General features: G+C 44.8%; 1 protein-coding gene across 6 annotated transcripts; it reads left to right on the top strand.

Annotated features, from left to right (window-relative positions):
• Window positions 1-645: 645 nt before the first annotated feature.
• On the top strand, window positions 646-23,182 carry LOC116323947 (inositol hexakisphosphate and diphosphoinositol-pentakisphosphate kinase 1-like). Of its 6 annotated transcripts, XM_039617545.1 has the most exons (26): window positions 646-916; window positions 1,268-1,429; window positions 1,519-1,640; window positions 1,722-1,823; window positions 2,415-2,501; window positions 2,580-2,655; window positions 2,756-2,865; window positions 3,751-3,836; window positions 3,927-4,052; window positions 4,566-4,687; window positions 4,845-5,027; window positions 6,022-6,163; window positions 6,282-6,505; window positions 8,373-8,500; window positions 8,584-8,698; window positions 8,796-8,903; window positions 9,466-9,594; window positions 9,685-9,825; window positions 10,116-10,209; window positions 11,909-12,034; window positions 14,017-14,079; window positions 17,761-17,820; window positions 18,464-18,643; window positions 19,964-20,101; window positions 20,203-20,316; window positions 21,339-23,182. In XM_039617545.1, the coding sequence occupies exons 1-26, from the start codon at window positions 890-892 to the stop codon at window positions 21,962-21,964; spliced, it is 3,591 nt and encodes a 1,196-aa protein (XP_039473479.1). In that variant the 5' UTR covers window positions 646-889; the 3' UTR covers window positions 21,965-23,182. The 6 variants fall into 6 exon arrangements, with proteins under 6 accessions (XP_039473479.1, XP_039473529.1, XP_039473604.1 ...); XM_039617595.1 differs by lacking the exon at window positions 18,464-18,643 and having other exon boundaries at window positions 650-916; XM_039617670.1 differs by lacking the exons at window positions 14,017-14,079; window positions 18,464-18,643 and having other exon boundaries at window positions 652-916.
• The last annotated feature ends 287 nt before the right edge of the window (window positions 23,183-23,469 follow it).

Here is a 23,469-nt window from a genome sequence, read left to right as displayed (position 1 = left end):
ATGGTTTATATGAGGTTGTAGCTGAGATTCAGAGGTTTCTGTGACGATACTCATGTCAGCACTTTTATTTCTGACCTCATGTTATAACAGATTAAACGTGATCTCCTCTCTTTTGCCCCCATTTTTGGGGGCATGGGTGCTTAACTAGTTAAAAAACAAACATCTGTCTCCTATTTTTGTGTCACACAGGAATGAAGCATCAGTATCTGATGAGCAGACTTATTCATTTGGCCTTGCTGTGTATTATTGTGGTGTTTGGTGCAGTTCTGTGGGGTTGTTGTGGTTTTTTTTCAAGTGGAGATGAATATCTCTGACAAGTTGATTTGTTCACATTTTCAAATCGTAATTTTTAAGAGAAATGTGTTTTTTGAGTTTGGACACTATATGCATAAAGTGCACCATATATGCACCATTTCCTTTTTCAGTTTTTGTCTGTGGTGGCATAAAGAAGGACATGTAAGTCAACCTAAAATGATTTGATTTTGACATGGCCTTACTGAGGTGATGCTAAGTAAAACATGCATTCTTTTTTTTTTTTTTTTTTTTTTTTTTTTTTGGTAATGTGCTGGAAAAGCTTGAAAATGGACCTTGAAAGTGGTTAAAAAGTGCTTGAATTTGACCCTGAAAAATGCATATGAACCCTGGATATGGGACGACTGCTGCTCATCAGTAATTGCATCGTCTTTGATCCACAGCAGCATTGTCAAACACAGTGTGGCCTTTAATTTAGAGTTTGATGGGTTTTATGGAAACCACGCAGAGGTGAACCTCATAAACCGAGAGCGGCGACTCAACAACTCTCTGGGTTTTGTAGATTGGGAGCCGGAGCAGCGTCTACTCGCCAGAGAGCAGCGTGAGGAAGACGGGCTCTTACATCTATGAAGAGTTCATGCCAACAGATGGCACAGATGTTAAGGTAGAGTTTGTTTGTTTTTTATGTCACAGAGTACATGGCAGATAAAATATGTGCAAAGAAGATTTTGTTAATGCTAATAAAGCAGCTGTAGAAGTCTCCAAAGGATTTCATCAACTGTCACGTTAATGCACGTTAACCTGAACTGTGCTGGTGTGTTCAGTAAAACCGTGATTTGGAGAGAAATCCTTGAGGTCATCTATCGTGGCTGTCGGGCAGCTGGAGGCACAGATCGTCTTTAGGCGATGTGTCAATAAAGGCCTCCAGTGTAAAACTTCATCAAGTCACACGACAAGGGGACTACCCACTTGGGTCATCTCTCAGGTTTTTGTGGGCGTTTTCATTTCATGTCAGGTGTACACGGTGGGACCGGACTATGCTCATGCCGAGGCCCGAAAGTCTCCTGCTTTGGACGGGAAGGTGGAGAGAGACAGCGAGGGCAAGGAGGTTCGTTACCCCGTCATGCTGTCAGCCATGGAAAAACTGGTGGCTCGTAAGGTCTGCCTGGCATTCAAGGTATGTGCAGTTGATACGTCAGGCGTGTTACAGTTTTCTGGTTTCTTGTTGTGGAGTATGAACCATGTCCTCATCTGCTGTCACTGCAGCAAACAGTGTGCGGCTTCGACCTTCTGCGGGCCAATGGACACTCCTACGTGTGCGATGTCAACGGTTTCAGTTTTGTGAAGAACTCGATGAAGTACTACGATGACTGTGCCAAGATCCTCGGGTACCACCTTTAGTTCTTTTCTCTTTTCTGGTGTTCACTGTCTTGTTCTGATCTGATGATGGAGTCTGCGTTTCTCTGCAGGAATATTGTGATGCGTGAACTGGCTCCGCAGTTTCAGATTCCTTGGTCTATCCCTACTGAGGCTGAAGACATCCCCATTGTTCCCACCACTTCAGGGACCATGTGAGTCATAACAGGAGCAGACACAGAGGACTAGACTTGCATAGTTATCACAGACGCCTGATTGCAGCTCGCACTGCCAAAACCAGTCATTAGATTTAGGGCCAATTATTTTTTTTCACATACAGCCAGGAAGGTGTGGGTCACTTTTTTTCTCCCACTTAATAAATTCAATCATTTAAAAAAAAATGAACAAACTACATTTTACTCCATTTTTGCCTAATATAGTAAAAGTAGTTTCATAAATGCAAAAAAATAAGAAATTCTGTCATTTTTAAAAAAGCAGAGTTGCTTCCTCAGTTTAACATAATAACGGTGTGTCAGCTACAGTAAATGACAGTAAGCATTCCCCTGAGCAGAGCACGCAGCAGCACACAAACTAAAGCCAAACAGATTTCTAAAATCATCGGTGTTGGTTTAAGCGTGCGCTGCATTCAGCACATTTTCACACAGTTCGTCCTGATCACACTCCCCGAAGCTCAGCTGCATAGCAAAAGTGCTGCCTTAGTTAGTTGCAGTCACTACAAGCACAGCTTTATTGAAGAAACGCGTCATGTACACAGATTTATACTGATGCAACTCAAATCTCTGCAGGATGGAACTTCGCTGTGTCATCGCCGTCATCCGACACGGAGACAGAACGCCCAAACAGAAAATGAAGATGGAAGTTCGCAACCCAATGTAGGCCTGCGTCTCTGTTAATATGCTCCTGTTTGCTGCAGGTTAAAGATTTTTGATTAACGTCTCTGATGCTTCCAGGTTCTTTGATCTGTTTGAGAAATATGGAGGATACAAAACTGGGAAATTAAAGCTCAAAAAACCAAAACAACTGCAGGTAAAGGAAGAAAACAATAGCCAAGGTTTCATTTGTCATGGCGGCCTCTGTGAGGACAAAGTGTGTGTGAACACGAGTGTGTGACTTTGAACCCTGACAGGAGGTGCTGGACATCACCCGGCAGCTGTTAGCAGAGATCGGGCAGCAGAACGACTGTGAGATAGAAGAGAAGAAGTCCAAACTGGAGCAGCTGAAGACGGTTCTGGAGATGTAAGTGAGAAGCATTTTATTAACTCCTGCGCTTATATTCATTTACTCTGTTTCTGGCTCAGCTCGGCAAACTGTTTGACTAAAGCAGGGGTGTCAAACATGAGGCCTGCTGCCCCACCAGGTGACTTTAGAAAATGTGAAGGAGGCCTTAAAATGTTGACTTTTTCTGCTAACATTCACACTACAGTTAGTAAAAACAGACACCCCCCAAGATTTGATATTACAAATTTCAGTTTTTACATTTTCTACAAGTTCAGTTTCATAATGACTGGACAGTCTGGTCAATGAACTGACAGGTTTTGTTCCTGTAATTTGACACACACGTTTATTACAGTTTAAACTCAAACAGTCGTGTCGACACATTTGTGTCAGTGACTCCAGCAGCATTTCTTTATCACGTGGAAACACTGAGACACACTGAGGTATAAGCACACTTCTTTGTCTTATATTCGCATGTCTCTGGGATTAAATAAACTTCTTTATGCTGACAGGAAGGAGTGTTTCAGTCTGGACCTCGATATAAAACCAGTCTGACATCCTCTGAACAATAATGAGTGAACTTAAAAACGAACCTTTCTAAAGGATGGGGATCGTTCCCAAAGATTTTTATAAAGCTTCTTGTTTTGTTGAAGGTGTTTTGTAGATCTCTTTCTCTGTGTTTATGACCGATGGGTTTCTCAGAAGTTACCAGTTCACTTCTTTTCTACATTTTCATAAGTTTTCAAAGTCAGTCTTTCTGTTATAACACTGCTCAAAATATTTACACTCACAGCCAAGGCCGTATTTTGGTAGCCATCATAAAAGCAAGCCCCTCTTTCCTTATCAGAAGTGACTTGTCATGCATTGCTAACCGTAAGTATCTTTGGCTTTTTCCCCATAACAAAGGTACGGTCACTTCTCGGGGATCAACAGAAAAGTGCAGCTTACTTACCTGCCCCATGGGCAGCCCAAGACCTCGAGTGAAGAGGAAGGTAGGAAGACAAAGACATGTTTTATGGCTTCTTCCCAAAGGAACAAGCTAAAGATGAGTGTTGACTGCCCGCCTCTGTGTTCATTTCCAGACACTCGTAAGGAAGGGCCATCGCTGCTGCTGGTGCTGAAGTGGGGGGGGGAGCTGACCCCCGCTGGCAGAGTGCAGGCTGAAGAACTGGGGAGAGCCTTCCGCTGTATGTACCCCGGAGGACAAGGTGAGACACACACAAGCCTGTTTCCTCTGGAACATGGTGTTTACCACACGCAGTGCTGCTGGCATTGTAACTTTGAGCAATAAGCTGGTGATGGAAAAATGAACATGCTGAAATCTCAGGTCCGTGTTGTTAACTCACCAGTTACATGTTATGTAAGGTCTTAAACAGAGAAATGATTTAAAACGAGCCACAAAGCAGCATCAGTCCCACACAGCAGGCTGCTGATGCATAGAAGCTCAGAGCTGTGTGAAATAGAAACACCCATAAATGTGTTTATTTTAGCTAAGGTGCCAGCAGGACCCTTACATACATGTAACATCAAGTTTTTTTTACATGCTTGGGTCATATGTGTAAATACTTGTTGGCGCGCTACTAAAACTTCAGTTTTTTATGCAGTGTGTTCAGCACCGTCTTCACTCTCTGTGCAGACGAGCTTAAAGTGTGTGTGTGTGTGTGTGTGTGTGTGTGTGTGTGTGTGTGTGTGTGTGTGTGTGTGCATACTGTGTTCTGTAGGGGACTATGCTGGATTTCCAGGCTGCGGGTTACTGCGCCTACACAGCACCTACAGACACGACCTGAAGATATATGCGTCTGATGAAGGCAGGGTGCAGATGACAGCTGCTGCTTTTGCAAAGGTACGCAGCATCCTGCTGTTCTAAGAGCTTCAGTCAGCACAGAAGTGTAATAACAGAAATAGGAAGGCTGAGACCTTTGAGCTTTAGTACAAGTCACGGCACACACCGTCCAAATAGCGGACGCGCAGTAACTAGTGAAATGTGTCTGTGTGGGCAGGGTTTGCTGGCCCTGGAGGGCGAGCTGACTCCCATCCTGGTGCAGATGGTGAAGAGCGCCAACATGAACGGGTTGCTGGACAACGACAGCGACTCGCTGAGCAGCTGCCAGCACCGTGTCAAAGCCCGGCTACATGAAATCCTGCAGAAGGACAGAGACTTCACCGACGAGGACTACGACAGGGTGACTGACCAGCTGTGTTTACCGTGACATGCCAAAGCAGTTTGTGTGGTTATGTTTGAGAACATGCGTGGTAGTAGGGCTGCACAAATAATCCGATTTGAATCTTAATGGCAAAGTGAAAGCAAGTTGAGTATTCTGTAAGCCACGGCCTGATGCTGTGGCTGCATGTGCGAGTCCCTGCGCTGCAGTGATGATGGGAGAAACAAGAGTCTGTCTGAGACAAACAGGAGGTGAAGAGCTTGGTTCTACAAGCGGATCATCAGCTGCTGTCTGGAAATGTCTGGATTTAGGGCAGGTGATGTTAACTTTTAACAAATCATATGCAAAGAGCTCTGCAGAGGTGTGCCTGCACCACAAAGCAGCACATCGACCTTATTCAGCAGCCTGACAGCACAGCAGAGACCACAGCGTGATGAATGTGCATGCAGGCCAGGAGGAGCGGTGCAGTGGTGATAATGTGAATCGTCCGAGTCAGATCTCCATAACTGTGAGCCCGTACAGCACGTCAGCATATCTGTAAATGTCACAAAGCCACACTGCATTTGGATCGCATGTGGCCAAAGACGTGCAGTAACCAGTGTGAGAACAAAGGCTTCAGGACGTTTTTTTAAGATAATCTTTTTTAAGCGATTCGCTGAGTTTAGGTGATTAAGGATGTTTGTACATAAGCAGGGATGTCACACAGCATATGTATGTGAGTCCAATACAAGTATTTGTGTCACTAATACCAATGAATTCATACGATTTCCATATTGATCCAAATACTGTGGCACTGATTTGCAGTGATACAGGGTGCGCCTCCCTGTGTGTCACCACATGGATCATGTTCCTTGAACTAAATATTTCAGTATTAATCGTTCATTTTTCATGTCACTTCTTTTTGCGTGGTTGGAAGTTTGGCTCTTTTAAGCTTTTGTAAAGTGAAAGTAGTCGTTCGGTTGAGAGAGCAGCTTTTTAATAAAAGCTTTTGCTTTTCTCCATGTGGCTCCTACAGCTAGCACCAACCTGTAGCGCCTCTTTGGTGAATTCAATGAAGATCGTTAAGAACCCAGTGGCCACATGTGATGAGGTTTACGCCCTCATTCAGAGCCTCACCTCCCAGATCCGCAAAAGGATGGAAGACCCCAAGTCTGCAGGTGAGCTCAGGCCTCAGCACGCGTTCTCAAGCTTAAATAAAAACGCCAACATTTTGCTTTTGGAGCTCAGAGTCCCTGAAAGGTGCAGCGAAAGCTGAAAACATCTGTTGCTCACCAGACCTGCAGCTGTACCACAGCGAGACCCTGGAGCTGATGTTGCAGCGCTGGTCCAAGCTAGAGAGAGACTTCCGCATGAAGAACGGCCGCTACGACATCAGTAAAATCCCCGACATTTACGACTGCGTCAAGTACGACGTCATCCACAACGCCACCCTCGGCCTCGAGGACACCCTGGAACTGTTCAGACTGTCTCGAGCTCTGGCTGACATCGTCATCCCACAGGTGAGGGGGCGGGGGGAGACAATTAGGACGGTTCTGAGCGACAGATCCATGCGTTAGTCTTTATATGACTGATGTGCCAATAAACACATGAAACAAGCAGCTCCTCCAGGTGCAAGGAAAAGATGACATGTTGCTGAGGCTAAAGGTTTTATGTGACGGCAGAATCATTTGTGCTGCACTTTACAGCTGATGTTGACTTTGTTTAAAAACACTCAGTATATGTTGAGTGCTATTGTAAACCTATATATAGGCTAGAGATGGCACGATACCACTTTTTTATGTCCGATACCGATACCGATATCATAAATTTGGATATCTGCCGATACCGATATGAATCCGATATAGTGTGTTTTTTAATCAATAAAACTGTTTTTTTAATATCTTGCTGCATTTTGTATAAGTTCATACTCAAGTTTAAATAAACAACAACACTAAAGCTATTCTGTTATACCTGTATGTAAAAAATACATTGCACCCAAAATATTTCATAGTTCAGCAACACTGATCAATCTAATAAACTTAAACCTGCTCCATCCTCCCTATTCTGGTATTTTAAAGAGTACTTAGCAGAAATATTAAGCAACCTAACTAATAGGGTTGTAAACTCCCAGCAAAAAAAATAGGGAACCACCCCCCACCCTCCACGTCATGATGCTTAATCGACATAATCAACTTTAATTTGATGCAGTGTGAAAAAAATGCACAGAAATAAATTATTTTTCAAGAATAATTAAATAGATTCAACATCTTTCTTCAACAGAATTGCAGACTGCACAGATGGAACCTTCCCAAAGGAAAAAGTACTATAGCTTACTAGGGTATATTAGACTTAACAGTTACTATATACAGTAATGGACTTCTATACATTTTACATCAGATTAAAACTTTGGGTGTAAGATTCAGATAATTATTTATTAAAAGCTAGACATTTTAAATGAGAATAAGAAAGAAAAGTATGTCTTTGTGCCCCCTTTTCCCTGTTCATGCCCTATCGGCCCCCCTGGCTAAACTTTGCTAGATCCGCCCCTGCACAGTTACCAGCCGTCAGCTACGTAGAAAAGGATCCTGGTGTAGAAAGTAATATTAAATAAATTCTAACAACAGCTTATCAAGCTTAAACGTGCTGCTGTTGTTCAGCCGCTGGTTTCCTCTTTCTGGTGCAAAGTGGGCCAAAAACAAAGAAGAGAGACGGACTTGCTTCAGAAAAGCCGATCAGCTGATCATTGAGGAGTTTCATGAAGTAGCGGCAGGAGAGGGAGAGAGAGAGAGGCAGACGCTCCATATATCGGTGGTTAAGCTTAACGCAGGTACGCTTTACAAACATTCAGAGATGAACTTACACACTTGCTTTACTTCTCTCTGGGATAACTTCCTCGGAGATGAATTGCTGGATTGCTAGCGAGGCTACAAATACACACAGCCTCTATCATGTGAGCACACTGCTCTGACTGCTACGGTTATGAGCCGAGTTACGCCGTGTCGCAAGTTTTGTGAGGTGCTTTTTTGATATTTAATGGATCGGATTACATTTTTTATTTTTCGCCGATATCCGATCCAGTAATTTACGTCAGTATCGGACCGATACCGATACCTAATATCGGATCGGTCCATCTCTAATATAGGCCCACCTATGTAAAATATGATTGATGATGGTAGTGCTGTGATGTGCTGTATAGCTGCTAAAACCAGTGAAACTAAAGGAAAGTTTAGTTTGTGCACAGCTGATATTTTCACTGTAACAAAGTGTAAAACTTTCTTAAGCACCTGAAAATCACACAGTTTACTTTAATTACTCTGATATACTCTGAGTATATGTTAAAGTCGTGTAGTATTTTAAGCACATTTGTCTGTTGTTGTTTTTTTGCAGGAATATGGCATAAACAGAGTGGAGAAACTGGACATAGCATACGCCTACTGCCTCCCACTGGTCAGAAAGATCCAGCTTGACCTGCAGAGGACTCACGAGGACGAGTCTGTCAACAAGCTGCACCCTCTGTGGGTCTAAGATTAGGATTTATGTGACTTAAATAGCGTTCTGACCAACGGGAGAATATTTGACCTCGGTTGTACGTTTGCAGGTACTCTCGAGGGGTGATGTCTCCTGGACGACACGTCAGGACCCGTCTGTATTTCACCAGTGAGAGCCACGTCCACTCCCTGCTCAGCATTTTCCGCTACGGGGGCTTGCTTGATGTAAGCAAATGTCGATCTCACTGAGCTTTGAATGTTTTCAGAGGAGGCACAAAGCTGAAGCTGACTTGTTCTGTGTGTCTGTATACATGTGCAACAGGAGGAGAACGACCAGCAGTGGAAGCGTGCCATGGATTACCTCAGTGCTGTCTCCGAGCTCAACTACATGACTCAGATTGTCATCATGTTGTATGAGGACAACAATAAGGTGTTTTTCTTTCCTTCTGATGTTCTGACTGTTTGTGGCAGACGTACAGTCACATGGTTCCATTTGTGACATGCTAGCTTTATAGCGTTTCTTCTTTTTATTTGAGTAATACACAGCTGTTTCAGGAGTGCAGCCATCTTTATCTTCTCCTGTTTGAACACCAGCGATTAGTCAGACCCCCCAGCCAAGCTTCACCTGATACCTGGTAGTTGCAGAGTGTTGTGCAGGGCAAATCAGAAATCTCAAAATGTTAGAATATTTTTATGATCAGTCTAAAAACAATAAGCAGCTGAAGGTGTGTCCATGCAGTCGGCTTGAGGTGAAGCTCAGGTTGCTTTGACAGCGTCGTGTCTTTGGTTTGGGTGTTTCATGATGATCATCATCTGCAAAACCGTCAGGTCAGCAGCCTTTGCCATAAATGTGGTTGAAGGTACTGACCTACGCAGAGATCCATGGTATTTATGCTGTTTATACTGAATTTGAGATGCCAGGTTTCAATTGTAAGTTATATTAAAGGCTCACCAATTACAAATTTCTAATAACCGATTTTATCTCGCTACAGGACATCTCCTCTGAGGAGCGCTTCCATGTGGAGCTTCACTTCAGCCCCGGGGTGAAAGGTGTTGAAGAGGAGGAGAACGCTCCCACCGGCTTTGGCTTCAGGCCCGCCTCTGCAGAGGTAGCACGGCAGGTGGGATTGCATCAAAGAGTCTTCCTCGTTGCTTTTGTGCAGGTGGCAGCGTTTGCCGTCAGTTTTATACAGTATGTCTGCTCAATCCAGAACGGGCAAAAACAACCCGACCCCAGCAGCCTGGAGGACCTGTCACGGGATGAAACCGACCGGGCTGTGCCGCTGTCTGAGCCAATCACCATTCAGAGGAAGTCCCCACTTATTCGCAACCATAAGACTGGATCCATGGAGGTGAGACTGGCACTGAATGCAGAAAGAAGCAGACCCAGAATAGGAGTTTTAAAATTGTTTCAACAGCTCTTCACTGTAGACACTATAAACAGTGTAACTGAACTCTCTGTTAGTTCCTATAGAGAAGGTGCATTGTTTAAGTTTGCCTGTGTTTTATCCACAGAAGACTTGGTTCCTGTGGTTTTAGCCTCTGGTCTTATCTACGGCTGTATTTCACTAAAAAAAGTAGCGGTGGCTGGTACGTGATGTAAAACATGCTTGTGGTATGTGTGGCGTGTTCTTTCCACCAGGTCCTGTCAGAAACGTCCTCCTCCAAAGTCGGCAGTTACCGCCTCTTCTCGCTCTGCTCTCGTCAGTCCCCGGAGATGAAACAAAGCGGATTAGGTAGGTATTGTAATGCTCTGTTGCCGCGGCAACTGTGTGACAGGACTGAGTGGGAGGCTTGGGTGCAGCTATTTCTCTCGGGAAGACATTTTTATTAATGGAAATGACACAGAATGAGGGCTGTGCTCATTGCTCTGGGAAATGCACACAAGCTTTTTTAGAGCTGAGCATTTTGCAGGTTTGTGATTTCATCAGCATTCAGAGGTAAAACATCCCTCTGTAACAGGGCGGCCTAGTTAACTGAAATAAAATGAATCCTGCATGGATACACGTGTCTGACACTGTTGCTAATTGCTGCTGACATGATTTGAAGGAATCAGAAAGGAAGTCATTTTGAGGTTGTTTCTGCTCCATTCATGCAAACTAAATATGATGAAAATGATTGGTCACCAGTGTCTGTGTGAATCTTGTATTCCGAGTTAAAGAGTGAACCTTTATGCAGGCCCATAAAACCTTGGAGCTTTCTCTGCCTCGGAGCAACTCCAGGGGCTGACTGTGATTGAGCTGTTGAAAAATCCACCTGAAATGTTTCCTCTCTGTCACTCTCTTTCAATGATGTGTGAATGACGTCTGAGCTAAAGTCTGAAACATGGATATTGCCAGGTTTGCTGTTAATCCTTCTCAGTTAACTTCTACACTGCGTCTGCACTGGAAGCAATTTGGAGCGTTGTGGTGACCAGAGACCACCGAAGGTGAAAGACACTCGGTGATTTCAACAGGCAGAGTAACTGCTGGCAACATGAATCGAGCAGGACCACAGAAAATTTTCTCTCTTCCAGCCGAGCATTGAAGTGGCTGCTAACGTGAGGATACTGTCAGCTGACAGATCTGGTAGTAAATACATTCGAGCGGGGATTTCAGACTCCTACATTTCTGTCATTGCGTAAAGAACTTGAATTAAACATGTATTCCCTGAGTTATTTTAATGTAAGAAAAACAAGTGCGGTTTCATCAGCACACCTTAGTTTTTCGACATGATAAAGACATGCTGCTTCAGGCTTAAATTATGAGAAATAAATGTGTAAAATTACAGAAATGTTCTGTTAGCTCGTTGTGCAGCCTCTTCTCAAGTTATAAAATGGACATTTTGGGGTTTTTTTCATGTGAAAATCATACATTTCTTAGACAGTTACTTTAATGTGTGAATGGCCATGGGGGAGGTGTTTATCATTAGGACAAGCTGTAAAACGTATGAAAATACAGTTAAAAGTTTAAACGTTCTGTCCTCCTCCACATTGCCCACATTGGAGTCTTTCGCAAGCCAGTTCTGGCCCCCAGGCCTTATATTTGACACCCCATGCATTAGAGGGTTACCTAGGCAATCGGGGCTTAGTGTCTGCAGCCAGCCATCAGCTTCAAAGCGAATTGTTTCCAGTGTGGACGCAGCGTACACTCCTCTCCTCTTTCTGTACTACTCTTTGATGTTCTTATTGATGTTTAAAGCATTCTGGGAAATGTAGGAATTAAATATGTGAAGCCTTAGCTACAAAGTTGCACTTGATACATTAAAGGGGACCTTTTATGTGGCGTAGTTCTCCGGCCCCTCGTGAGTGCACGGTCTCCCACGAGTCCTTTTTTCTGCTTGTCTCTTTCTTTTTCCTCTTTGTGTCTCTGAATCTGTCTCTGTCTCTTTCTGGTCAGTTGTTTGAGTAACAGCATGTGATGTAGTAGTGACTAACCCGGCCCGCCCCCCTCACAGGCTCTCAGTGCGCTGGGCTCTTCAGCACCACTGTCCTGGGTGGGTCCTCTAGCGCCCCCAACCTGCAGGACTACGCACGCGCGCACCGCAAAAAATTCTCCACCAGCAGTCTGTCCTACAAAGACGGTACGTGTTTGAGACCGCGCGCCTTCACAAACCTGCCTGCACAGGACAACAGCAAATCAGCACACACCTCCTCTGTGTCGTAATGTGTAAATTATATCTGTCTGACCTGCGATGACGTCTGAAAGCTGCACACGTGAACATGAAACATGTTTAAGCTGGAGTCATTACAGTAGATAATCAGTGGACTGGGACAAATATCAGACATGCCCATACATGTATAGAATTTTTTTTTTTTTTTTTCACATTTTTAGTCATATTTCTGTTAACTCCATATTCATTCTAGTCACCATATCCACTGACTCTTTTGTTTCCTCCTTTACTGCTTTGAGTAAACTTGATGTGCTCCTTTTTAGGATTCCTGCCTCAGGCCAAACCAAAACTTCCAAACAGATGCTGACTATTTAATATGTGCCAAACGGGCACCGGGAAATGCAGAAAGGTTTAGCACGGCTGCGCTAAAATGAGTTTTTCAGGATACACTTCAGAGAAGCGTGGCAGTAGATGTACTCTGAGTTTATGGAGTCTCACGTCTGTTTCTTAAAAAAAAAAAAGTTTTGTAGAATGTCAGTTAAAACCAATATCACTGCAACATCAGAGCTAATTTAGTTAATCAGTAGGTAGGTAACTATTTACACTGCTTACATTGTGGAATTCAGCTTTTAGTGGACGATAGATTCAAAATCTCACCAAAAATCTGAGTTAAACTTTGAAATCGCAGGCGGAACCAAATTGTGTCCTAATGTGGTTAAATGGTGTGTATTATCCTCGTGTCCCTGTATACACTCCCAGTGACATCTGTCAGCTCCTAATGAGCTGACAGATGTTCTTATTACCTGGATCAGGACGTCAGTGAGCTCCTGGACAGTCTTTGGTGGATTTGGATGCACCAATGCATAAGATCCCAGTCAGTGGCATCGATGCCTTCTTCATGCCCACTCTGGTCATGTGAGGCAGGGCTTTGTCCTGCACCAGTAGGGACACAGGACAGTGCCTAATGTCCGAAGCCAGGTTTGGTACCAGGATTTCATCCAGCCACCAGGTAGCAGTACTGACCAACCTGCAGGACCCTTTTTGTTTTGGCTCTCTACCTTGCAATATAAAGCACCTTTGTTCTGTAAGGTAGCACTTATATAGCGCCTTAGCACTATATAAATGGAATAAAGTCATACGCGTCCCCATCACTGTCCCAATGCCTGACTGGTCATGGCAGACGACCTGTTTCACAGTTTTACATTCCAACGTGTTTTTTAATTTCTTAGTCTATCATTATGTTTCTGTTTAGCTGCTGAAGCAACAGAAAACATCATCACTGAGCAGCTAACTGCCCCTCTTCCAAAGTAAGAATCTCATGCTGTACGTCGAAGGTTGTCATGTTGTCCACCAGGTGGCAGTGCGGTATCATAAAGCATCCACCCTCCTGGCTGTCTCACAGTTTGCTCTTTTGTCATCCATCTTGTTCCACCTCATATTCAAGGCTGCAGGGTTCCATTCTGTTTTCAGCCAGTGGACGTTCGCCTGTCAGAGTAGTCGGGGTCATATTTATATTTATGTTCTATGCTGAAGCATCGTAATGTGGGTCAGATTCACTGGTTGCTTTTAAATTGTTGCACACAACCCAGTCAGACTGCACCTGTCACAGTTAAACTTGGAGGCAATGAAAGCAGCATTTAGTCGTGACTATCGGGCTCGTGAATCCTCATGTTTTTAAGTTAAACTCATGTCATTTCACTTTATTAGAAGATGCTGTGCCAGCATTTCGGCCCACAGCCATCTTCAGCCATCTTTAACCATCCTGTTTGAACAGCACCTTCAGTCAGGGCCGCTTCACAGACTGATTCCTAAACCACACATTTGTAGTTGATGACTCTTCTTCTGCACTGCGTCCGCCTTAGACAAGAACAAGAAATGATCAAACCTAATCTACACTTTACTGTGGCTCATAGTAACACTAGTGATTTATTTTTTTTTTTTTATTTCCTCAGAGTTGTTGTCTATGCCGGCAGTAAAACGATTTTCTGTGTCGTTTGCAAAGCATCCGACTAATGGTACGTCTGCTTCTTTCAAGTATTTTTCCACTTCACCTACCTTTGTCTTGCATGTCTTCAAACTTTTATAATTTTTTTATTTACCTTGGATTTTTTTAATTTATTTTGTTTTTTCCACATGGCCCTCCAACATTCCAGGTTTCCATTATCTTTTTATTTCTAATTATTTTAATTATATTTTTGTTTACCCATACGCTTTGGACTTTTCTAACACTACCTGACATTCTCTCTCTAACCAGGGTTCCCACTAGTTTGTAAAATATAGTAAAGTAAATACAGAGACAGGGAATGTCAGAGAATCATACAAAGACCTCACACACATGTGGGAAAAGCCAAATAGGGACTGAAAAATAAAACATTGTTATTGCTGCTGCTCTGCTTTTCAAACTACCAAGTAGAGAAGGGATGTCTTAGAGAAGGGGAGTAGACTGTGCAGCACAGTTTGCCTTCTGTTTTAACAGCAGGTACCAGTTTATATACGTCCCCAGCAGTGCTGATGTAGTTTGGTCCTGACCAGGAGACTCACAGGTTTGAGATCACTGGGCCAGGTGGAACAAAAACGTCTGAATGACAACTATCAAAGATTTTTTTAATATTTTTTTTCATCAACCCTGCCTTATCAGAGGGCTGTTTTATTTATTGTTGGATTTCAAAAAGTTTTGAGGACTTGCTAAAGACAAAGAAGGCTCAGAAATGAAGCAGAATCTTTTACTGTGGGTCAAAAAGCCACAATTGCAATTTGTGTTCAGCTAATTAAGAACCAGTCAGATGTTTACCAGCCAAAGTCTCACGACTCCCTGTGAGGGTCTGTCTGTAGCAGACGACAGGAGATAGATCCGCGTCAGCGTCACCTTCAGGTGCCGGAGCTGCCGGAGCACAGCATGCCGGAGTCAGGAATTAGGATCCATCTGGTAAAGCTCCAACGATTCTTTTCCTCATTCCTCATCTCGATCGCATGCTCTTTCTCTGTGTCGTCATGTTCAGTGTAGCACTCGTTAGGAAGATTTTGATTGGTCACACGTGTTATCAACTCTGGATTGTGTCATTTCATCTGTCTGTCAGCTCAACTTCACGTGGAACAGGTTTGTTAAATTAGATGACAGTTTTTAGCAGTGATACTGTTAAAACAGTAAGAACACAAATCATGTTTTAAACTTCTCACGTCTTTTATTTTGGGCCTGTTGTCATTTAATATCTTACTAAATTAACCCAGTTCAGTGTTTAAGTTCTTGGATTTATTCATTTTTCATGTTTCATTTTATTTTTTTTACAAAGTTGGAAGAATGATGTAGAAGTCGAGCTGAAGTCGGCGTACGTTCCATTTACGATACAACCACCGTTTATTTGCTCATGCAAATGATTTTCAACTTAAGCAAACATGCTGCTGTTCAGTCCTCCAACATCGTTGTGCATCTTCTGCTTCTTCTTCATTTCGGTTGCGTGGCTCAAAACATTGAATTTACCTGAATAGTAGAATAACTTTCTGTGAGAGGCTGCTCCGGCTCCATCGACTCTCTGAAATAATCTCTCTGCCTCCTCAGATGTTGTCCCAAATAAACTGCCCCACTGACATCATGAAATATGCATGAAGGCAGTTTCAACTCCTGGATCAAACCATCAAATTCTCCTTGCTGCTGCTTTCTCTTGAGAACTGGATGAACCCAGAATTGTGCATATTTAGAAAATTTCCTGTTGCTTATTTGCAGCACGCTTGGTGTGTCATGGCCTTTACACATAAAAGAACAATTCTCAGTCTCTTCCTCACAGTGAGGAATACACCATATTACAGATAGTCTTTTGTTTATTTTTTAAGGTTATTGAATGGAAATGTGTTTGTATATTATGAATACATCTTCCAACAAATGAATGCATTCTCGTTAACTTGGAATTTATCCATTCATCCAAAACACTTAGGAGTGGGCACCAGTTTGCCAAAGCCGTCATGTTTCCTCGCCATCTTGAATACAGTAGCAGATATGGACATGGCCACATATGTAGTATGCCAGCTTAGTTATTGCCAATATTGTTACTTAAAGTCAGCAAATTGGACATGTGGGAGGGAGAAAGCTGTAAAAGCTGGTAGTAAGCTAACATGATGCCAGCTAACGTGGGCTAGAGTGTTCTAAACATCACCCTTTGATACAAAGTTTGATTACAGAGTTTATTTACTAAGTGTAAAAGTCCAACAATGTTAGTGAAACTGTCTTTGAAAAGGATCTAATGCCTGTAATAGCAGCTAACAGAGGCTAATGCTAACAGAGGCTAACAGCCTCACACACTGGCACAAAGCCACAAAGCCTTACCGCTTACTCAGCGACAAGCTCAGGATGTTCTCAACAAAATGCCTCAGCGTCGCTGTCATTGGACAGAAATGAGCTTTGCTGACTCGTCTTCTCATTTTGGACTCTATTTCTCAGAGTAAACAGACACTCGGCTTGAATTAAAGGAGCCAAGAAGACCCAATTCAGTTGACTGCAGTCTGCTGACATCTAGCCAATGTATCTGCATAAGGGAAGAGCACTTGCTAGCTGTGAATACGCCAGACTCTATAGTCTAGCATCACTGCAATCAGACATCAAGAAGGCATTATTAGAGGGAGCTTTTGGTTAAAGTTCAGTGCCAATATAGGATCACTCCTCAAGAGAACATGAAAGCAACTTCTGACTGGTAAACATCTGTCAAATCTAGTGTCATCAGGCTCTGTGTTAACACTGTAGCATGGTGCTGAGGGTACGTTACAGTGTATTCTCTAGCATTAATCTCAAACAGCTGTTAAAAAGAAAAGTAAAAGCCACAGTTCACTAAATGATCTTCCCACCTTCTCAGTTTCCTCTGTTAGAAAGCAGCAGAAGATTGTAAAGAGCCAAGGGTGGGAACCCTGTTGATTGATCACCATTACCCCAATAATTCAGTTATTGCCTTTTTTTTTTTTTATTTCCCCCTTCCCAGTCAATAGGTGTGTGTGTGTGTGTGTGTGTGTGTGTGTGTACACGTAACATATACACCTGTGGTCCTTATTGTAGAGGATGTCAGCTGAGCTCATTGTTCAAACACCACAAACAATAATCAGTGTTTAACCCGTCCCTTCTTTCCTCTGAGCTCAGCCTCGGTGATTTGAAACCTGCGACTTTTCCTCCTGGTTTGCTCGTCCAGTCACAGCCGATCAAACCAGGATCAGCTCCTACTGGCAAACTGGGAAAGGCTTAAGGCTTGGCTCATCCCATCTCCTTTGTCTGTTGGGTTTTCCTTTTTAAATTCATTAGCACACAGATGTTCACAAAACCTGAAACTTTCTTTTCCACTGCTTTGTGACGGGTGTTGAGTCAGGGGAGCTGTAGTAACCCTAGCAGCAAGCATGATATTGCTCTGGACCACATCCTGGTGTGCTCAGCTGGCTTTTCTGTCCTCCAAGGAACTGGTTTAAATGGGTTTAATAGACCTGTAGTTGGGATTTATATGGATTTCTCATCTGGGTTGAGCGGTTTCTTTCGTCTTGCTCGTGTAACTAGTGCGATGGCTGAAGGAGTTGTTGCTTTGGTGGCAGGTTTCCCTGAACATCACACACACGAAGACTCTGGATCTATTTAAACGTTTAAAATCGCCCACTTTCTTGCAGACACTGACGAATCCTAAATGAGTTTCTCCTGGTGTTGTTCACATACAGTATGTCATTCACCACAGGAACACAAGATGACACCTCCACCGTTGCAGTGGCCCCATCACCCTGGTGCACTGCGGCAGGTACGAGCACCCCGCACTCCCCCTGCCCCGCGTTGGCGTTTTTGTGTTGCAGAGTAACCGAGCGGCGTAGCCGGGTGGCCCTGATGTGGACAGTAGACGTAGCATTTAACAGCTCCTGGCATCTTTCTTTGGAGAGGTGGTGTCAGACTTAGGCTCTGCGCTTCCTGTTAACGTCCTGCGTCACTCTTGCTCCTTCGCGGGTTCTCGTGGTTCCTGTTACCACAGCTGTTTTAAGGCTGAGATGCTGCAAAGGAGCAACATGATGTGTGTTTGTGTGTTTTTGCTTTGTTTTTCCTTTTTTTACATTTTTTTTCTCTTGCTTTAAGCTTTACTAAAATGCTTGACGATCTGCCGCTTCTTTCTTTTTCCCGACCTTTGGCTGTGTGGCAGCCAGGAGACGCTGCTGGCTGCTGCTTGTCATTTTAGAGTTACCCCCCCTCATACACACATCTTTCCTCTACCTCTGTTCCACCCGTCTCCCGCCGACCTCTTATTTCTCCTCTCATCTGTGTCGTACTTCAGTGCTTCTCTCTCCCCCTTCCTTGCTTAAAACCTCTCGTTTCATGTCTTTTGTACTGCTCCCACTCCCCTCCCTTCTCCGACCACTGCTCTGTCCTTTCTCGCTCTCCCTCTTCTTCTTTAGAGCCCCTGGAGGAGCACCACGTGGCCCAGTTGTTGAGGCGTTTCTCCACCGACCTCAGCCTGGGCTGCCACCTCTCTCTGGACCGGGCACTGGCCCACCACCTCCACCAGTGCTCCTACCACCTCCGCCTCTTCCGAAACTGGCTCATCTCCGGCCACGATCCCCTAGAGTACCTCCACGGTCAGCCCCTGGCCCCGCCCTCCATACCCCAGCCTCACGCTCTGTTACAGCCACAGCTCGCGGTTTAGTTGGGACTGTGCTTGTTCTGTGGTTGACTCTCATGCTTTGCCTCTTGATGTTTCTGCATGCTTGCCTGTTTCTGTGGTTATGCAGATTGCAAGCTGGAGTCGTGTGAGCTGTCGGGGGTTTTGTGGGGGGCATCATTGTTTTGCAGCTACTGTCCTTCCTCTCTGAGGTGGTTGCTGCCTCTCAGGTTTTGATTGCCTTTTTCTTTAGCATAATGTCACATTTTTTCCAATTTAGCTGTAACTACAAGTCAAAAGTAGGGTTTCATGTTAATAACAGCGCTGTGATTGCAGTAAGCCAGCCCGCCCTCCTCCCAGTAAGTTGTGTAGTCTCAGCATCAGCTCGTGGACCTGTGGTCACTGTCCTCTCATTGGTCAGTCACCAGATTTACTTTAATAAGCAGCAACACTGTTAGACTTTCCCACAGGTGAGTTGACGGCGCAGCCTGTGCAGCACCCTCTTTGTACTGCACTGTCTGTTCAGGTGTCCATGTGCCATCACAACACACGACCACCGGCACACGTGTGCGTTTGGGGTCAGCTTCTCTGTTGGGGTTCGTGGGAATGCCAGTCGCCCTTCCACCTGACCTTAACCAGCATGTGATTCCTGCTTGTTTGCTGTACTGTGGCGTACACTCACCACCCCCTCCCCCCCAGCCCGTGCAGCTGAGCGCAGTACGAACACCCTCTGTGGAGGTTGTAGAAGGCCGAGGCAGGCTGCAGTTTGATGCTTTGTGATTGTGAACGGCTCTGGTGAAATGCGGCTTGGTTGTGAACTAACAGCGGATGAAGCGCCTTGGATGACGAGTCGGGGCTGAGCTGCGGTCTGGACGGCTTTGACTGCTAACGTGCTGCTGTTGCAGCTGTGTAACAGGACTGAGCAGAAGGGCTGACGTTGTGTATTTTTTGCGACCTGCTTGCTTTTGCAAATCCAGCGAGACGTCTGAGATACGTAGACTCGTTCCGTTTTTGATATGGTGTCATGTTGTCTTGGCGTCCAGCATGGTTTTTTGCAACTTGCCTGGGTCGAAATGAACCACGGAGGCTGGCGGGAGTCCACACGGGGTTAGAGCCTGTTCTGAAGCAGGAGCAGGATTTCAGAGCACTTTTTTTTTTTTTAGGTGTAGTGATGGGTGGCGTTGGGGGCAGCGGTGTTGGGTGTCAGCTGAAGTGGTTCTGCCTGCTCTTCTTTTGACTCCCTGGGCCGACTCGGGGCTGATGGGCCTGCGGGCCTCCTATCTCTCTTCTGCCGCAGGCTTTGAAGGATGCTCCATGGTGCCCTCCATCTATCCTCTGGAGACGCTGCACAACTCGCTGTCTCTGAAACAGGTTAGCGAGTTCCTCACGAGCGTGTGCCAGAACGCGGGGGATCCACACACTAGGACCACCAGAGGTGAGAGACACAAACCGACACACTCCTGTTTGTATTTATAGACATCGTAGCCACACCTGACTATGCTCAGCCTGACCTGCGATCCCTCCGTCTCTTTGTAGCTCTGTCAGCCATGTTTGGCGCACACAGCCAGCCATCAGTAGACTCGTACATCCCTCAAAGAGTCCTCTCTTCCTCCATCTCGCTCAGATCTCGTTCTGACAGACCTCCTTGGTGTGAGTATCGCAGCACATCCTCCATCTCTCAGGATCTGACATTTCTAGGTTTCTCTGCTGTGTCACTTCCAGATGTTTGTGGATTATTTATGGAAGCCTGTTTCAAACTAAGCTCACAGTTTAGGCTGTGATTTGTATTTATGTATTTTTGTCATAAATAAAGACTGCAGAAACCAGTGAACCGACCAGAGACCCACCCATGTGGGTTTTTCAGGGGCGATACACTTGGATTCAAATAAAACTTTAATCATTTGTGATGCATGTGAACAGCAAGGAGGAAATAGACTATTTAAAACTGTAGAAATTGGTTGTATCAGTAATAACGATATTTATATATTCAGCAATGAGTCTGACAGGAACAACAGATAAAAATGAGCATCTTTCTAAGTCTGCCCCTTTTACACGATGAACCTGTGTTCATGTTGCATCTAATTTTCTTTTGTCTTCTTATAGTTTAACTGTTTCTTTGTTTTTTTACCACTCTCATGGCTTTATCAAAAAACATATATTAAATGATTGTTATGACAATTGTGGTTTACCTGCAGTTGTTTTGGCTACTGCCTAACTTAGCCATTAGCATAATCTTACCCGTTTGCTGTTTAATTTTATTTATACAGCACCAAATCACAACAACAGTCACCTCAAGGTGCTTTATATTGTAAGGTAGACCCTACAGTAATACATACAGAGAAAAACCCAACAATCATATGACCCCCTATGAGCAAGCACTTTGGCGACAGTGGGAAGGAAAAACTCCCTTTTAACAGGAAGAAACCTCCGACAGAACCAGGCTCAGGGAGGGGCGGGGCCATCTGCTGCAACCGGTTGGGGTGAGAGAAGGAAGACAGGATAAAGACATGCTGTGGAAGAGAGACAGAGATGGTAGCATAGCCTTAGCAACTGTAATCTGTAAACTGCTAAATACAAACCACAGCAGTCACCCAGGCTGATGAGGGGTGATCCCTAGAACCAGTGTGCACAGTCTTCCTCTGCAGATCAAACCTTCTCTTCTGTCCCTGCAGACAGCAGCGGTCCATCCAGTACCGTATCCAGCGCTGGGCCCTCCTCTCCCACCACGGCTGACACCTCCCCGAGGTTCAGCTTCAGCGATAAGATCTCCCTGACTCCTCAGAGCAGCGAGGAAACCCACTCATCTCAAAACCTTTCTGCTCAGCTTGCACCTGCGGTTGCCTCACCAGCCCACGAATCAACCGACTCTGCTGTTCCAAACCTCACCGAAGTCCCTTTGACTCCAAATAACTCACCAGAAGATGATCCGGAGCCGTGTGCAGTCACCGACCAGAAGCCCGACAACCCTGCGCCGCTGCTGGAAGTGGAAGAGGGGCCTTCGTTAGCTGCCGATCCCTCAGATCCCACCAGCCTCAGGCCTCCATGCTCGGCTTTAGCTGAACTCTCTCTGGGTCGGATGGAGGGTTACTGCCTCCCGGGCTCCCTGCCTGTGCTGCTGGAGCTGAGAGAGAGCAGCAGTGAGGCAGGCTCCAGCTCCCAGACACCCCAGTCCCCAGAGGGGCCTGACGAATTCTTTGACACCCATGAGTCCATGGAGTTGTGGACAGACAGTCCAGAAAGCCTCCCACATCAAGAGACGCCCCTGGAGGCTGGACGCACTAACACGGGCGAGCCGTAGAGCAACACTGGGGCAACTGCTGTGGTTCTAGCATTCATCATTAATATGAACAGCGTAGTATTGTACTGAGCTACAACTATCCAAGCCTTCCCTTTTCTCTCTTGTGACTCTGATGAGTGATCTCGGGCAGCTCTGTGTTGGAGAATCAGATGACAGAGCTCACATGCTGTTCATCGCCTGCTCGGTCCTCTGGTTCAGTCCATCCACGTGTGAAGATGGGACAGCTTGGGAGAAGGTCAAGCTAAATAGAAAAGCTTTTTGTTACTGTCACCTGTACGCTGTTATAAATGCCTTTCTTTGAATGATTGTAGACACGCGGTGGGGATGAGTCTTAAATGTGCTATTAGGCTCAAAGCTTGAGCTAAATGAGGCTGAAAAGCTGCAGAAAATTGTCCAAGATGATTTTCTTTTTTCCTTGATTTATTGTGACCATAAAGTTACTGATTAATGGAGCTTTAAACTGTGTTACGTGTGCTGGATGTATATCTACTTTCACAGTACCAGCTTTCAGGGCATGTTGATGTGGCTAATGATCGCTAGCGAGCTTTCTGTTTGTTCCTCAGTACAGGAACTGAAAGATCAAACGCAGACTCTGAAAAATACAATCAGCAAATCTTCTGCTTTTCGTCAGTCTGCAGCGTCCCTCCGGTGCCAGGCGTCCGTGGCACTGCATGTTTGATTTTTAAAGAAGCTGAAGCTGAGTGGAAGTGTTCAGTCTCCGGGTCAAACCGTGTGTGCACTGCTTACTGCCAAAGTCCTCAAGCCTCATTACAGAGTTAATATAATCAGTAGGAAATGATAGAGGAAATATTTATTTTGAAACGGCATCTAAAAACAAAAGTCTGTATTTTTAATACCCACACATCGGATATGGAATTGTACCACAGCTAATGTGTATATTTGTGTTTTTGTAAAGTCACGACGTGATGCAGCAAGGATCCGAAAGCTAATCTTTTATGTCATCACTGAACAAACGGGAGGGGCATTTTACATTCGGTGTGCTTTTTAATGTGGCGACCAGTTATGTAGCAGCCGTGTGCGTGGAGGCGGGCACACGCGCTTGATTCAGGTAGTCGAGGACGCTGACGTGCAATTCCGCATTCAGTCAGTCTGGTTTCATGTTACATCACAAAGTACTGCAGGTGAAAACCATGACTGTGAGTTTGGGAAACTCTGACCTGTCTGTGTGTGCAGAATAAAAAAACCTGACACCAGTGTGGCCCTGCTGTCTTCTTGAGATCATGTTTTTTGTGCCCTTCTGACTTACTTATAGCCTGCAGGTTCTATCCCTCAGATATAAGACTGACAGGCAGTTGTGACCCTCCCTGGGGGGCCTGCAGGGAGGGTCCTTTGTCTAAAGGACGTCATCTTTGGTTTCTGCAGCTTCCATTTCACTCCACACAGTCGCATTGAAGCTGAAGTTTCATGTAGCCAAACTGTTGGGAGCAAAAGAGAATTAAATCTCCAAAGTAACGAGTAACAACCATCTTTAAATACTAATTTAT

The sequence above is a fragment of the Oreochromis aureus genome, linkage group 1, assembly GCF_013358895.1.
Source record: "Oreochromis aureus strain Israel breed Guangdong linkage group 1, ZZ_aureus, whole genome shotgun sequence".
Taxonomy (NCBI): domain Eukaryota; kingdom Metazoa; phylum Chordata; class Actinopteri; order Cichliformes; family Cichlidae; genus Oreochromis; species Oreochromis aureus.
Note: the sequence above shows the minus strand (reverse complement) of the source record. Positions and strands in the feature narration are given on the sequence as shown.